Source organism: Bombina bombina, chromosome 11 (genome assembly GCF_027579735.1).
Source record: "Bombina bombina isolate aBomBom1 chromosome 11, aBomBom1.pri, whole genome shotgun sequence".
In the NCBI taxonomy this organism is placed as follows: Eukaryota; Metazoa; Chordata; class Amphibia; order Anura; family Bombinatoridae; genus Bombina; species Bombina bombina.
Genome location: NC_069509.1, coordinates 60,954,886 through 60,970,056, shown reverse-complemented (window position 1 = coordinate 60,970,056; position 15,171 = coordinate 60,954,886). Strand labels below are relative to the sequence as shown.

General features: G+C 41.5%; 1 protein-coding gene across 4 annotated transcripts in view; it reads left to right on the top strand.

The window, feature by feature from the left end:
* The window catches only part of SYNGR3 (synaptogyrin 3), a 398,922-nt gene that overhangs the window by 177,673 nt on the left and 206,078 nt on the right, over positions 1 to 15,171 (top strand). For all 4 annotated transcript variants that reach the window (XM_053694489.1, XM_053694488.1, XM_053694491.1 and 1 more), the window contains exon 3: positions 5,207 to 5,349. In XM_053694489.1, coding sequence (XP_053550464.1) covers positions 5,207 to 5,349 — 143 coding nt within the window. The remainder of the gene's footprint in view (positions 1 to 5,206; positions 5,350 to 15,171) is intronic.

Genomic DNA, 15,171 nt, shown 5'->3' with positions numbered 1-15,171 from the left:
CCTATTAAGTGGGGAGCATTAGCAGGAAGTACCTATCAAGTGGGGAGCATTAGCAGGAAGTACCTATCAAGTGGGGAGCATTAGCAGGAAGTACCTATCAAGCAGTGAGCATTAGCAGGAAGTACCTATCAAGTGGGGAGCATTAGCAGGAAGTACCTATCAAGCAGTGAGCATTAGCAGGAAGTACCTATCAAGTGGGGAGCATTAGCAGGAAGTACCTATTAAGTGGGGAGCATTAACAGGAAGTACCTATCAAGCAGTAAGCATTAGCAGGAAGTACCTATTAAGTGGGGAGCATTAACAGGAAGTACCTATCAAGCAGTAAGCATTAGCAGGAAGTACCTATTAAGTGGGGAGCATTAACAGGAAGTACCTATCAAGCAGTAAGCATTAGCAGGTAGTGGCTATCGAGTGGTGAGCATTAGCAGGAAGTACCTAACAAGTGGTGAGCATTAGCAGGAAGTACCTAACAAGTGGTGAGCATTAGCAGGAAGTACCTAACAAGTGGGGGCATTAGCAGGAAGTGCCTATCAAGCAGTGAGCATTAGCAGGAAGTGCCTATCAAGCAGTGAGCATTAGCAGGAAGTGCCTATCAAGTGGGGAGCATTAGCAGGAAGTACCTATTAAGTGGTGAGCATTAGCAGGAAGTACCTAACAAGTGGGGGCATTAGCAGGAGGTGCCTATCAAGCAGTGAGCATTAGCAGGAAGTGCCTATCAAGCAGTAAGCATTAGCAGGAAGTGCCTATCAAGCAGTGAGCATTAGCAGGAAGTACCTATCAAGTGGGGGCATTAGCAGGAAGTGCCTATCAATCAGTGAGCATTAGCAGGAAGTGCCTATCAATCAGTGAGCATTAGCAGGAAGTGCCTATCAAGCAGTGAGCATTAGCAGGAAGTGCCTATCAAGCAGTAAGCATTAGCAGGTAGTGGCTATCGAGTGGTGAGCATTAGCAGGAAGTACCTAACAAGTGGGGGCATTAGCAGGAAGTGCCTATCAAGCAGTGAGCATTAGCAGGAAGTGCCTATCAAGCAGTAAGCATTAGCAGGTAGTGGCTATCGAGTGGTGAGCATTAGCAGGAAGTACCTAACAAGTGGGGGCATTAGCAGGAAGTGCCTATCAAGCAGTGAGCAAGTAGCAGGACGTGCCTATCAGGCAGTGAGCATTAGCAGGACGTGCCTATCAAGCAGTGAGCATTAGCAGGACGTGCCTATCAAGCAGTGAGCATTAGCAGGACGTGCCTATCAAGCAGTGAGCATTAGCAGGACGTGCCTATCAAGCAGTGAGCATTAGCAGGACGTGCCTATCAAGCAGTGAGCATTAGCAGGACGTGGCTATCAAGCAGTGAGCATTAGCAGGACGTGCCTATCAAGCAGTGAGCATTAGCAGGACGTGCCTATCAAGCAGTGAGCATTAGCAGGACGTGCCTATCAAGCAGTGAGCATTAGCAGGACGTGCGTATCAAGCAGTGAGCATTAGCAGGACGTGCGTATCAAGCAGTGAGCATTAGCAGGAAGTGCCTATCAAGCAGTGAGCATTAGCAGGAAGTGCCTATCAAGCAGTGAGCATTAGCAGGACGTGCCTATGGAGCGGTGAGCATTAGCAGTGCCTATCAAGTGGTGATAGGGTTGCCAGGTGTTTCAATCAGACAGTCCGGTATTTTAGCAGGCTGTCCAGTAAAATCTGTATAAAAATACTGGACACTTAAAGTAATGGTAAACTTAAAGCAATGTTTAATTCTCATACAATTCTAAAATTAAAATAAACATGAGTTTAAGTCATGAAAAATTACAATGTTCAATTGTAATACCTTTATTCTGAACGCAACAGCTACTATATGCTGGTATCCGTGGACAGCCCTGTGACAAAACATTATTTTTTTTAAGACAATAATTGCGTGGTCCAATGAAATCCGTGGCGTTTTGGCATTTTAGCAAAGATCAGAAGCTGCATGACGTCACTAACGCATGCACAAAGGAATCAATTTTTTTCTATGATAAAATGCCAAAACGCCACGGATTTCATTGGACCACGCAATTATCGTCATTTAAAAAAAAAAAATTGTCACTGGGCTGTTGGAGGATACCAGTAAACTCATGTTTATTTTTATTTTAGAATCCTATGAGAAATAGACAATGCTTTAAGTTTACCATCCCTTTAAATGTCCAGTATTTTTAAAGACCACTGTCCGCTAAATGCAAAGGGCCTTCTAGGCCTTTATGCATTAGAAATATGGCTCAAAAAGAAGTTACACTGTGCATTTTCTATTATATGGGTTACAGGCAACCATGGGGGTGTTCAATCATTGCTGGGTGTGCACATCTGGCAGCCAAGGGGGTCACATTACTACTTCGTGCATGTGTTACTGGCAACCAAGGGGATACAATTACTGCTTAGTTGTGAAAAATATATGTGTGTGATCACGGGTGGTGCCTAAGGTTGAACTTTTGTGGAGACATTGTGTGAACCCAGCTACGTCCCGTATCCAATCACCTATAGGTCGTCAGGCATTTTTATGAAGCACAGCTGGCAACACTAGCGGTGAACATTAGCAGGAAGTACCTATCATGCTGTGAGCTTTAGCAGGAAGTACATATCCAGCGGTGAGCATTAGCAGGAAGTGCCTATCTAGCAGTGAGCATTAGCAGGAAGTGCCTATCTAGCAGTGAGCATTAGCAGGAAGTACATATCCAGCGGTGAGCATTAGCAGGAAGTATGTATCCAGCGGTGAGCATTAGCAGGAAGTACCTATCTAGCAGTGAGCATTAGCAGGAAGTACCTATCAAGCAGTTAGCATTTGCAGGAAGTGTCTATCAAGCGGTGAGCATAAGCAGGAAGTACATATCCAGCGGTGAGCATTAGCAGGAAGTGTCTATCAAGCAGTAAGCATTAGCAGGAAGTACATATCAAGCTGTGAGCATTAGCAGGAAGTACATAACCAGCGGTGAGCATTAGCAGGAAGTACATAACCAGCGGTGAGCATTAGCAGGAAGTGCCTATCTAGCAGTGAGCATTGCAGGAAGTACATATCCAGCGGTGAGCATTAGCAGGACGTACATATCAAGCTGTGAGCAGGAAGTACATATCCAGCGATGAGCATTAGCAGGAAGTACATATCCAGCGGTGAGCATTAGCAGGAAGTGCCTATCTAGCAGTGAGCATTGCAGGAAGTACATATCCAGCGGTGAGCATTAGCAGGAAGTACATATCAAGCTGTGAGCATTGCAGGAAGTACATATCCAGCGGTGAGCATTAGCAGGAAGTACATATCAAGCTGTGAGCATTAGCAGGAAGTACATAACCAGCGGTGAGCATTAGCAGGAAGTACATAACCAGCGGTGAGCATTAGCAGGAAGTGCCTATCTAGCAGTGAGCATTGCAGGAAGTACATATCCAGCGGTGAGCATTAGCAGGACGTACATATCAAGCTGTGAGCATTAGCAGGAAGTGCCTATCTAGCAGTGAACATTGCAGGAAGTACATATCCAGCGGTGAGCATTAGCAGGAAGTACATATCCAGCGGTGAGCATTAGCAGGAAGTACGTATCCAGCGGTGAGCATTAGCAGGAAGTACGTATCCAGCGGTGAGCATTAGCAGGACGTACATATCAAGCTGTGAGCATTAGCAGGAAGTGCCTATCTAGCAGTGAACATTGCAGGAAGTACATATCCAGCGGTGAGCATGGCAGGAAGTACATATCCAGCGGTGAGCATTAGCAGGAAGTGCCTATCTAGCAGTGAACATTGCAGGAAGTACATATCCAGCGGTGAGCATTAGCAGGAAGTACATATCCAGCGGTGAGCATTAGCAGGAAGTACGTATCCAGCGGTGAGCATTAGCAGGACGTACATATCAAGCTGTGAGCATTAGCAGGAAGTGCCTATCTAGCAGTGAACATTGCAGGAAGTACATATCCACCGGTGAGCATTGCAGGAAGTACATATCCAGCGGTGAGCATTAGCAGGAAGTGCCTATCTAGCAGTGAACATTGCAGGAAGTACATATCCAGCGGTGAGCATTAGCAGGAAGTACATATCCAGCGGTGAGCATTAGCAGGAAGTACATATCCAGTGGTGAGCATTAGCAGGAAGTGCCTATCTAGCAGTGAACATTGCAGGAAGTACATATCCAGCGGTGAGCATTAGCAGGAAGTACATATCCAGCGGTGAGCATTGCAGGAAGTATGTATCCAGCGGTGAGCATTAGCAGTAAGTACGTATCAAGCTGTGAGCATTAGCAGGAAGTGCCTATCTAGCAGTGAACATTAGCAGGAAGTGCCTATCAAGCAGTGAGCAATAGCAGGAAGTGCCTATCAAGCAGTGAGCATTAGCAGGAAGTGCCTATCAATCAGTGAGCAATAGCAGGAAGTGCCTATCAATCAGTGAGCAATAGCAGGAAGTGCCTATCAATTAGTGAGCAATAGCAGGAAGTGCCTATCAAGCAGTGAGCAATAGCAGGAAGTGCCTATCAAGCAGTGAGCATTAGCAGGAAGTGCCTATCAATCAGTGAGCAATAGCAGGAAGTGCCTATCAATCAGTGAGCATTAGCAGGAAGTGCCTATCAAGCAGTGAGCATTAGCAGGAAGTGCCTATCAAGCAGTGAGCATTAGCAGGAAGTGCCTATCAAGCAGTGAGCATTAGCAGGAAGTGCCTATCAAACAGTGAGCATTAGCAGGAAGTACCTATCAATCAGTGAGCAATAGCAGGAAGTACGTATCAAGCAGTGAGCATTAGCAGGAAGTGCCTATCAGCCAATAAGCGTTAGTAAGAAGTACACAACTGATACTACTGTATTAAGGCTGTGACACACTGCAAGCGCAGCTGTGCGCACTCAGTGTGTCCTGCCTTTTCATCTCTGAGCACTCTGCTGCGTCAGCTTGCGTAGCTGAGCACTCAGAGATGAAATAATTGAACTTCAGAAGCGATGCAATGCTTGCAGTGTGTCACAGCCTTTAGTTTAAATCTAAATTTAAACAGCATTTAGTTCACATTCCTGCACAATAAAAAGGTCCACATGATTAGATGTTCTTATTTCCTGTTATGCATGAAAGTACAATGTCCTTATAAAAAAATCATTTTACAGATTAATTATAAGCTTGTGCACGCCAGATATTGCCTAGTGCAATGCTGAATTACTAAATCATGTTGCAGCTATGATTACGTCTCTACTGTTTTTTATAACATTAATTGTGCCTTTTTGTCGTTTCCAGGATTTTGGGCTTTCCTGTGGTTCGTGGCCTTCTGTTACCTTGCCAACCAGTGGCAGAGGACACCAAATGTCCCTCAAGTTAACCAAGCCGCAGATGCTGCACGAGCTGCCATCGCGTTCTCGTTCTTCTCCATCATAACCTGGGTAAGGTGCTTGTCTAAATCTCGCCTTCAATGCATGACAAGTCCATCCTTTCATTCTCATGTATTGCAGCCTGGTGTCCTAGATCTGCAAACCGTTCATGACTTCAGAATCCATTTGCTCGAAAACAGATACAATTGATTAGAATCAACTGATTTTATTAAAGGAACATAACAACCAAAACTGAAATATACATCAGTACATTTTAACATTTAATGAAAGTGTTTTTTGCAATTTACCCATATTGTTAAAAATGCCTTTAGTGAATGTATTACTATTTCAGTGGCATATGTACATATGCTGCATGTGCCCAATACACCAACATTTCAATAGGGTGTCTGCTCAGGTAGCTGGTGGTGGTTAGGATATAAATTGTGACATTGTTAGCTTTCTGAGCAGTGTTCGAAATGTGGGAACACTGAGCAGGCACAGCATATGTATATATGTCCCTAATACAGTATACATTTACTAGATGCCCTTTTACTAACACATATATATTGCAAAAATACGTAAATTATAAATTGACATGCGCTTTTATACAATTAACTAAGTCATTTTCAGGGAAATAATGAAAACCTGGTTCTACTGTGATCAGCCAGGTAGTACTGTGATCTGATCTCAATAGTATTGTTTTTATGTTTGTTTATTTTTGTTTTTTTTGGGGGGGTTCTTTAGTTGCTTCCCTTTAGTTTTTAAGTTTAACCCTTCCCTGCTGTTCCTGATCATCACCCTTCCAAGTGTTTTTTAGGGAATATGTGGGTGGTAATTGGTGGTGGGGTGGGGGGGGGGGGGGTAAAGTGTGAATTGGGGGATAGTGAAGTGGGTATTGGTGTTAGGTTAGGAATAAAAAAAAATCCCCTATGGCAGCACACTATTCAGCGGAAGAGGCTTACGCCATTCTTGCCCAAGATTCAGGGAGTGAAACACTCTCTGCTTTATCTGATAGCGCAACCTTTACAACATCAGATATAGAGCCCCTGAGTGATGCATCTAACTATGGTGCTCCCTGCCTTCCACTAACTTAAAGGAGGCATCCAGCAACATATGAATAAAATTGGCTACCCCCAAATTTAACTGCCCCTGAAATACCCCCATTTACAGCGACTCCTAGCATCACACTAATGTTGCCGTATCTGAGCCAATAAATTATCTCTCCCTGTTTCTGGCAGATGCCATGTTCAAGCATATAGTTGTTCAAACAAATTTATATTCCAGCCAGTATCTGTCAGATAATCCACAGTCTCAGTATGTCAGAAAAAAATACCTGGCACACCACTGACATATCTGAGATTAAAAACATTTGGACCCTGACTTTGGTAATGGGCATTGTGGAGAAACCCAGCCTACATTCCTATTGGAACCAGAACCCTACCCTGGCTACCCCTTTTTTCCCAGGGATTATGAAGAGGGATGATATGAAAAGTTGTTGCGGTTTCTTCATTTTAATGATAATGCCCAGTGCCCCCCCTTGCGTGACAAGTTATATAAAATAAGGCCCCTCATAAACCACCTGTCCCCCCCAAAAAAAATCAGACATTTACACCCCTGACCAGTACATTTATATTGATGATGCCTTCATGAAATTTAAGGGGAGATTGCTTTTCAAGCAATATATCCAATCCAAGCAGTCCCGCTATGGTGTCAAATTTTATAAACTGTGTGAATGCAGTATAAGGTTTACCTGGGCATTTCACATTTATCAGGGTAAAGATAGCCACTTAGATCCACCTGGCTGCCAAGATTCAATTGGCACAAATGAGAAAATTGTGTGGGATCTCCTACTACCCCTGCTAAACAAAGGGTACCATTTATGGCTGGATAACTTTTATACCAGCACAGAGCTGTTTAAGTTATTATTTTATTTTGATACCCTGGCCTGTGGCATAGTGTAAAAATAATAGAAGTTTCCCCTAGAAGCTGACATATGGAAAGAAACGTAGGGGCACAACGTCAGCTTTACACCACAATGAGCTACTGGCCCTTCGGTACACTAACAAAAAAGAAGTTTACATGCTCTCCACAATGCACAATGAAACTACAGTGCCAGCTTTTGTAAAGGGAAAAGATGCACAGATCCTAAAACCAGAGTGCATTGTGGAGTACTGCAAAAATATGGGGGAGTAGATTTAGCTAACCAGTGCCTACAGCCATATCTACTTCTACGAAAGGCCATAACCTGGTACATAAAAGTAGCCTTTTATGTTATGCAGATCGCAGTATTTAATGCATATGTGCTCTACTAAAAAAGCAGGCACAGGGAGACCATATCCTTTTTTGGAATTTATGTTAAATATTATATCTGATATTTTGTTTAACGAGACCCCTAATCCTCCCATATTTCATTCAGAAAATGTCCAGCGACTCTGCAGCAGGCATTTTACCTCTTGGATCTCCCCCCCCCCCACCCCACAGCTTGCAAAAAGTCCCCCCTAGAAAAAGTGCAGAGTCTGCTATAAAAAAGGAGTAAAGAAATATTACTGCCCTTAATGCCCTGACTGCCCCTCTCTACATGACCTCTGTATCACAAGGTTCTTCAAACCACGCGTTGGGACACATTACTGGGTCGCAACACCATGTTTACTGCGTCGAGATTTGTGTGTGTGTTGTAGGAGAGTGTGTGTGTGGCGCATATGTGTGTTGTATGAGAGTATGTGGTGTGTGTATCTTATATAGTTATATGAGAGTGTATGTGGTCGTGTGTGTAGTGTCTGCGGTGTGTATGTTGTATGAGAGTGTGTGTGTTATTACCTTTTACAACACTTTCAAGTTTGACTACAATCAGGAATAAAGTATGCACATATTTCTGTCACTTTAACAAAAAATGCAGCCATCTTGTATATTATTTCAGAAATATTTAGACCAAGTATAAAAAAAGGTATGTACTATCATGGCACTGGGTCTTGGGGAACATATTCTTAAAGGGACAATCTACACAAGAATTTTTATTGTTTTAAAAGATAGATAATCCCTTTATTACCCATTCTCCAGTTTTGCATAACCAACACAGTTATAATAATATACCTCCTTTAACCTCTGTGATTTTCTTGTATCTAAGCCTCTGCAAACTGCCCCTTTATTTCAGTTCTTTTGACAGACTTGCAGTCTAGTCAATCAGTGCCTGCTCCCAGATAACTTCACATGCACGAGCACAGTGTTATCTATATGAAATACATGAACTAACACCCTCTAGTGGTGAAAAACTGTTAAAATGCAATCTGAAAAGAGGTGGCCTTTAAGGTTTAAGAAATTAGCATATGAACCTCCTAGGTTAAGCTTTCAACTAAGAATACCAAGAGAACAAAGCAAAATTGGTGATAACAGTAAATTGGAAAATTGTTTAAAATTACATGCTCTATCTGAATCATGAAAGTTTATTTTGGCCTAGACTGTCCCTTTAAGAACCTTGCTTTAGAATATACCATACAGAGTTAAACGTTTAATTCAAATCACTCTGTATGTGATCCTGATTTATTTTATTTTATTATTCTGCATTCCTAACTTCATGGATCCCCTGTTCCTTTTTACATTAAGCCCAGCCACTCTGAGGTCATGAATGATAAGTTAACTACACAAAATACCTAAAAAAACCTTTTAGAATATCTTGAGTTATCTACTTTTGCAAATGTTATGTCATGATGGGGATAATTTTCATTCCTGGACTGCCATAATGTCTCAAAGGCTACATAGGCACAGAAAGTGAAAGTGTCAAATTTCCATGTTAATGAGCAGGCCCCATATTTGGCCCTGTAACTTCCTAAAACCCGATAAAACCTGTATGTGGGAGGTATCATTGTACTCCGGGGGCATTGCTGAACACAAATATAGGAGTGTTATTGCAGTAAAAAAATATAAGAATGATAATCGCAACAGCCAAAGTGCAGTGTTTGTGTGAAAAATGCAAAAAAATATATATGACCACTAGGGTTGCCAGGTGTCCAGTATTTGACCGGACAGTACGGTATTTTCCGTTACTGCCCAGTAATAGGAGTCCAAAAAAAACAGATAAGACTCTAAGACAGTTACACTGTTTCAATTTATTTTTTTTACATGATCCACGCTTCCAAGTTCCCTCCCAGAGTTCCAGCCCGTGTCCCACTCCCAACCGGCATTCTGGCACCCAATCTAGCCTGCTAGTTGGCTGCCATTAGCTAAGCTGGAGCCGGACGCCTGGTGGGTACAGCTGCACAGCTTGCATTGAATGAGTCTGTAGGACGGATGTCACGTGATCACGTGCATGACATCACATCAGCGAGAAAGAAGTCCCGCGGGCTATGCTTTCAGCTGGCTGCTTAATGCTGATGTTGTGTGATTCTGAGTGTGCATGCCATTCACTCAGTCAGCAGAAATTTGTCACTTTAGTGTGTGTGACACTGACTGTCTGAGATTCGATCAGACCCGGTGACCTAGTCAAGTTATAACAATAAGGTATGTGGCATGTTTGTCTCTCAGACCAGTTTGTTTATATTTAATATCACCCACACATACAAAAAAAAAAAGAATATATATAATTTCCATAAATTTCACCTCAAACTCCCCGCCCCCGCAGTTTCTTCTTTGGTGTTCTGTATTTTTGTGGCGGACACCTGGCAACCCTAATGACCACTAAATCTGGCCAGTTGTGACTAAGTGGCTACAAAAAAAGACTGGACATACCCCTCCTGAAATACACTGGGTTGTCTACTTTTGAAAATGGTAAGCCATGATAGGGATAATTTTCATTCCTGGGCTGCCTGCAATAATGTCTCAAAGGCAACATAGACAGAGAAAATCATTGAGCCAAATTCCATGTATATGGGCAGGGCCATATTTGGCCCTGTAACTTCCCAAAACCCCATCAAACCTGTACATGGTGGATACTGTTGTACTCCTTAGACATAGATGCACACAAATATGGGTGTTTTATGGCAGTAAAACATATAGGGATGATATAAACAGCAAACGGGCAGTGTTTGTGTGATAAATGGAAAATATGGCCACTAAAGTTGGCCTGGTGTTGTGACTAAGTGGTGAAAAAAAAAGACTGGACATACCCCTTTTAGAATACCCTAAGTTGTCTACTTTTGTAAATGGTATGCCATGATGGGGTCATTTTCATTTCTCGGCTGCCATAATGTCTCAAAGGCAAAAAAAGGACCAGAAAATCAATGAGCTAAATTTCCATGTAAATGGGTCCCATATTTGGCCCTGTAACTTCCTAAAACCCTATAAAACCTGTACATGGGGTGTATTATTGTACTCATAGGACATCACTGAACACAAATATGGGTGTTGTATAGCAGTAAAACATATAAGTATGATGATAGAAACAGCCAAAGTGCAGTGTTTGTGTGAAAAACGCAAAAATATAGGACCACTAAATCTGGCCAGGTGTTGTGACTAAGTGGCTACAAAAAAAGACTGGACATAACCCTTTTAAAATACCCTGGGTTGTTTACTTTTGCAAATGGTATGCCATGATGGGGTCATTTTCATTCCTGGGCTGCCATAAAGTCTCAAAGGTGACTTAGGCCCAGAAAATCAATGTGCCAAATTTATATGTAAATAGGCAGGTCCCATGTTGGGCCATTTAACTTCCTGAAATCCCATAAAACCTGTACATGGGGGGTATAGTTGTACTCGTGGGTCATCACTGAACACAAATATAGGTGTTTTATTATTTATTTTTCATATAACAATATAGTTTAGAAATAAATATTTGATGTTAAATAACAATACTGTATATAATAAGTGTGGGTGAAAGAGGTAAATTATGGTTAAACAGACATATTCTAGGTTATGTTTAAGTTCAGAACTTGAACAATTTCTTCTGTCATGAAGGGGTTAAAGTGTTGTTACCTTTCACTAAATGGATACTTGAGTACTACATTGACTAGTCTACACTATTTGGTCAAACCTATGTGGACACCTGACCATCACACCAATATGAACTTGTTGGCAGTCCCCCCCCCTCCCCCACCCTTTGCAGCTATAACAGTTGCAAATCATCTGTGAAGGCTTTCCACAAGATTTTGGACTGTGTATGTGCGACTTTGTGCCCATTCAGCCAATAGAGCATTTGTGAGGTCAGGCACTGATGCTGCACGAGAAGGTCGGGCTCACAATTAATTCCAAAGATGTTCAATGGGGTTATGGTCTGGGCTTTGTGCTGCCCACTCAAGTTACTCCACTGCAAATTTGTCAAACCATGTCTTCATGGACCTCACTTTGTGTTCAGAGGCACACTCATGCTGGAATTGAAAAGGGCCTTCCCCAAAGTATTGGCACAAAGTTGTCAGCACCAAATTTCCTTAAATGTCCAGAGTCCAATGGCGACTTGCTTTACACTACTCTAGACAATGCCTGGTATTGCGCATGTTGAGGTGAGGTTTGTGCACAGCTGCTTGGCCATGGAAACAAACTTCATGAAGCTCCTGATCCACAGTTCTTGTGCTGATGATTCTTCCTTAGGCAGTTTTGAACTCTGTAGTGAGTCTATTTGTGTGGTCTACCGCTTTGTGACCAAGCTGTTTTTGCTCCTAGATGCTTCCACTTAACAATAATAGCAATTACAGCTGACCGGGACAGATATTTCACCAACTGATTTGTGGAAAAGTTGGCATCCTATGGCAGTGCCATGTTTAAAGTCACTCAGCTCTTCAGTATGACCCATTTCATGGCTATGTACTGGAGTTTGTGTATCTATTAGCAATGGGTATGGCAAAACTCAATAACTAATAAGGGTGTCCACATACTTTTTCTATATAGTGTATGTTGACCCAATTGCAAAACAATGTAAGTTGAATAAGATGTTTAAGCTCTGTGAGGAAACCTGGAATATTTTTCACCAAAGAAATAAAGACACTGTCCTATATTCTCACCAAGTGAGTCTATCCCAGGTATAACCTAATATCTCACTTGGCTCTAATTTTTAAATGTAATAGGACATGAAAGTAAAAATTAAACTTTAATGGTTCAGACAGAGCATTACATTTTAAGAAACGTTTCACTTCTATTATCAAATTTGTTTTGTTCTCTTGAAATCCTTTTGTTGAAAAACATACTTAGGCAGGATCAAGAGCAGCAATGGACTGCTGGGAGCTACTGTAACTGGTGATTAGTGGCATTGGCTAACCAGATAGATAGAACCAGATAGAACATTCCATTAAAACAAAATTTCTAATTTACCTCTTCAAAAATTTCCAGGGCAGGTCTGATTTCCCAGGCTGGCCCTGCCATTAGTAACCATCCCTCCATGTAATAAAGTTTAGGCGCCCTTGTAAAAAAACATCAAGGTAATGTATAATGGGATGACTATATACTAATTCTAAAGAGAGAGAACAGGCATGGAAGTTATTCTAGCTTCTGTTCTATCTCATGGAGTGCTGTTCTCTTTCGATTTTTATGCAAATTGTTCTTGGGTCACCCTAAGAGTAATGGGGAAACCAGACATGGACTCCATGCACACTTGCCCTTAGAGAGATACAACTGCACCTCGCTGACGAGGCCCATAGAAGGCTGAAACGATAGTCTGAGGTTGTTGCTTCCCTTGTTCAGAGAAGAATTACTTGATATTTCGGCGCTGGACTGTCATTGGGCAGGGTCAGACTGATATGCTACAGGATATTTTTTCTCTGTGAAGGGGCATAGTGTGCAAAAAGAACGCGCACCCTTCTAGTATAGCATATACTAACGTAAGTATCATATCCCTTTAAGTTTGTTTTTGCGAAATCCGATTTAAAGAAATTGGTAAAATAAGAACATATCAGTGACAAACCACAAACACTAAATTACCTTTAATACCATGTGAGGATATGTGGAGAAGCTTGTGTCTATCCTCAATAAGGAGCAAGCTTTTTCAAATGGTAAATTAATAAATTGGCGAGCCAGGACAAAATACTGTTGTGTAGGCGTGTCAGTTTCTCATTAAATTCTAAATAAGCAATGCAGAGATAAAAGCAAAAGCAATACACAACAAATAAGCTATTGCAACTCACTGAAGTTATATGGTGCCCAACACCCCCCCCCCCCCCCATGCATATAGCCCTATTGCTTTTTACCTCTGGTTTTGTTCTTGATCTTAGACAAAGCTGCATATTTATCTGAATAATAATTTAATTATGCCAAGGCATTAATAAAGAGGAACTGTAATGTGTTCTGGGCACAATTTTCTTGGCAAACGCCATATGACTGTTTTGGAGATAAAGCCTTATGCTTATTTCAACAGAACAAAATGAGCAGTTATAGAAACAAGATACAGGAGAACAAAAAGGGGCCAATGATTCCGTAATTTAAAGGGACATGCTAATCAATAACGTTTTGTTCCATCTGAAGAAGAATTATTCCAAATATATTACAGTAATTTGTTTATTGAAAAAAAATTTTTTTTTTTTGTAGGAGTTGTCCCTGTCAGCCAGTGAGCAACATATTTCTAGGTATTAGTAGCACTTCAGTTTGCTTTAAACTTAAAGGGTCATTATACTGAAAATATTACATACCTGGAAGCTGCTCAGAACTGCTGGTCCAGAGTGGGAACTGCCGCTGAGCCAATCATCATCACTAGTTGTATAGCTGGGTCATGTGACTAGTGCTGCTGATAGAAACAGCAGCTTCTGTTTAAAAAAACATTTCTTTCATGATTCAGACAGAGCATACAATTTTAAGCAACTGTAAGATTAGGAGCTGGCCCATTTTTGGCTAAGCACCTGAGTAGCGCTTGTTGATAGGTGGCTAAATGTACTAAGCTCTACCCAAGGTGCTAAACCAAAAATGAGCTGGCTCCTTAGCTTACATTCCTGCTTTTTCAAATAAAGATAACAAGAGAACAAAGAAAAATTGATAATAGGAGTAAATTAGGAAGTAGGTTTTTATATCCCTTTGTATGAAAACAAAGCAAGAAGAGGGCGCCTCATAGTGTAATAAATCCTACGATATTGGATATAAGGTGGTGGTAAAAGGAGGCTTACCAAAGATTGTGGCACTGTTCTGTGACCAGTGCTATTGAGCAGACTAGCGCTTGCAATGGCTAGCACACTGATTCCCCGTGTTCCTTTGTCCTCGTCTAGTGCAGGATCAAAAAATGACCAATCAGGTGATAGATAATAGGCAGCACTGGAGCGGCAAAAACCAAGCTGACAACTCCGTTTAAAGTTAAAAAGTCAACGCTTTATTCACAGGCAACGCGTTTCTCGACCAGAAATCGGTCGTTTCATCAGGCAATATTAAAAGCGAATATCACTTTGGTTGTTCATAACAGACTTTTATAAACGCATTGAGGAAACAAGCAAGTTTTTTACCGACGAACATTTTGTTGTTTTTTATTCATGTTCTATGTTTTAATCTTTATCCAATTGAGCTAATACCCATCGTAACAACAACATATTTAGTGTTTTATTTATTGCAGTGCCTTTTTCTCTAGAGAGCGCTCCTCTTTTGAATCCCCCTCTGGGATTTATATCATCCCTTTGTATGAGTTAAAGGGACAGTAAAGTCAAAATTACATTTACATTATTCAGATACAGCATTTTTTTTTAATGTACTTCTATTATCTATTTTGTTTTGTTCTATCTTATGTTGAAAAGCACACCTAGATAGGCTTAGGAGTATCAGTGCACTACTGGGAGCTAGCTACTAATTGGTGGCTTCCAGGACAGGACTGGGACCAAAAATATTCCTGGGCATTTAAAGGCGGATCAGCCCACATCAGTTAGACGTCTGTCAGCTAGGCAGCCATAATACACAGATCTCTCGTCCTGCAGCACCTCTGCTTATCAGTCAGACAGAAAATGACTTTCCGCTTTACAAAATAGGCAGATTGTAACAGCTTTCCTATTGTTACCCATATTAAGG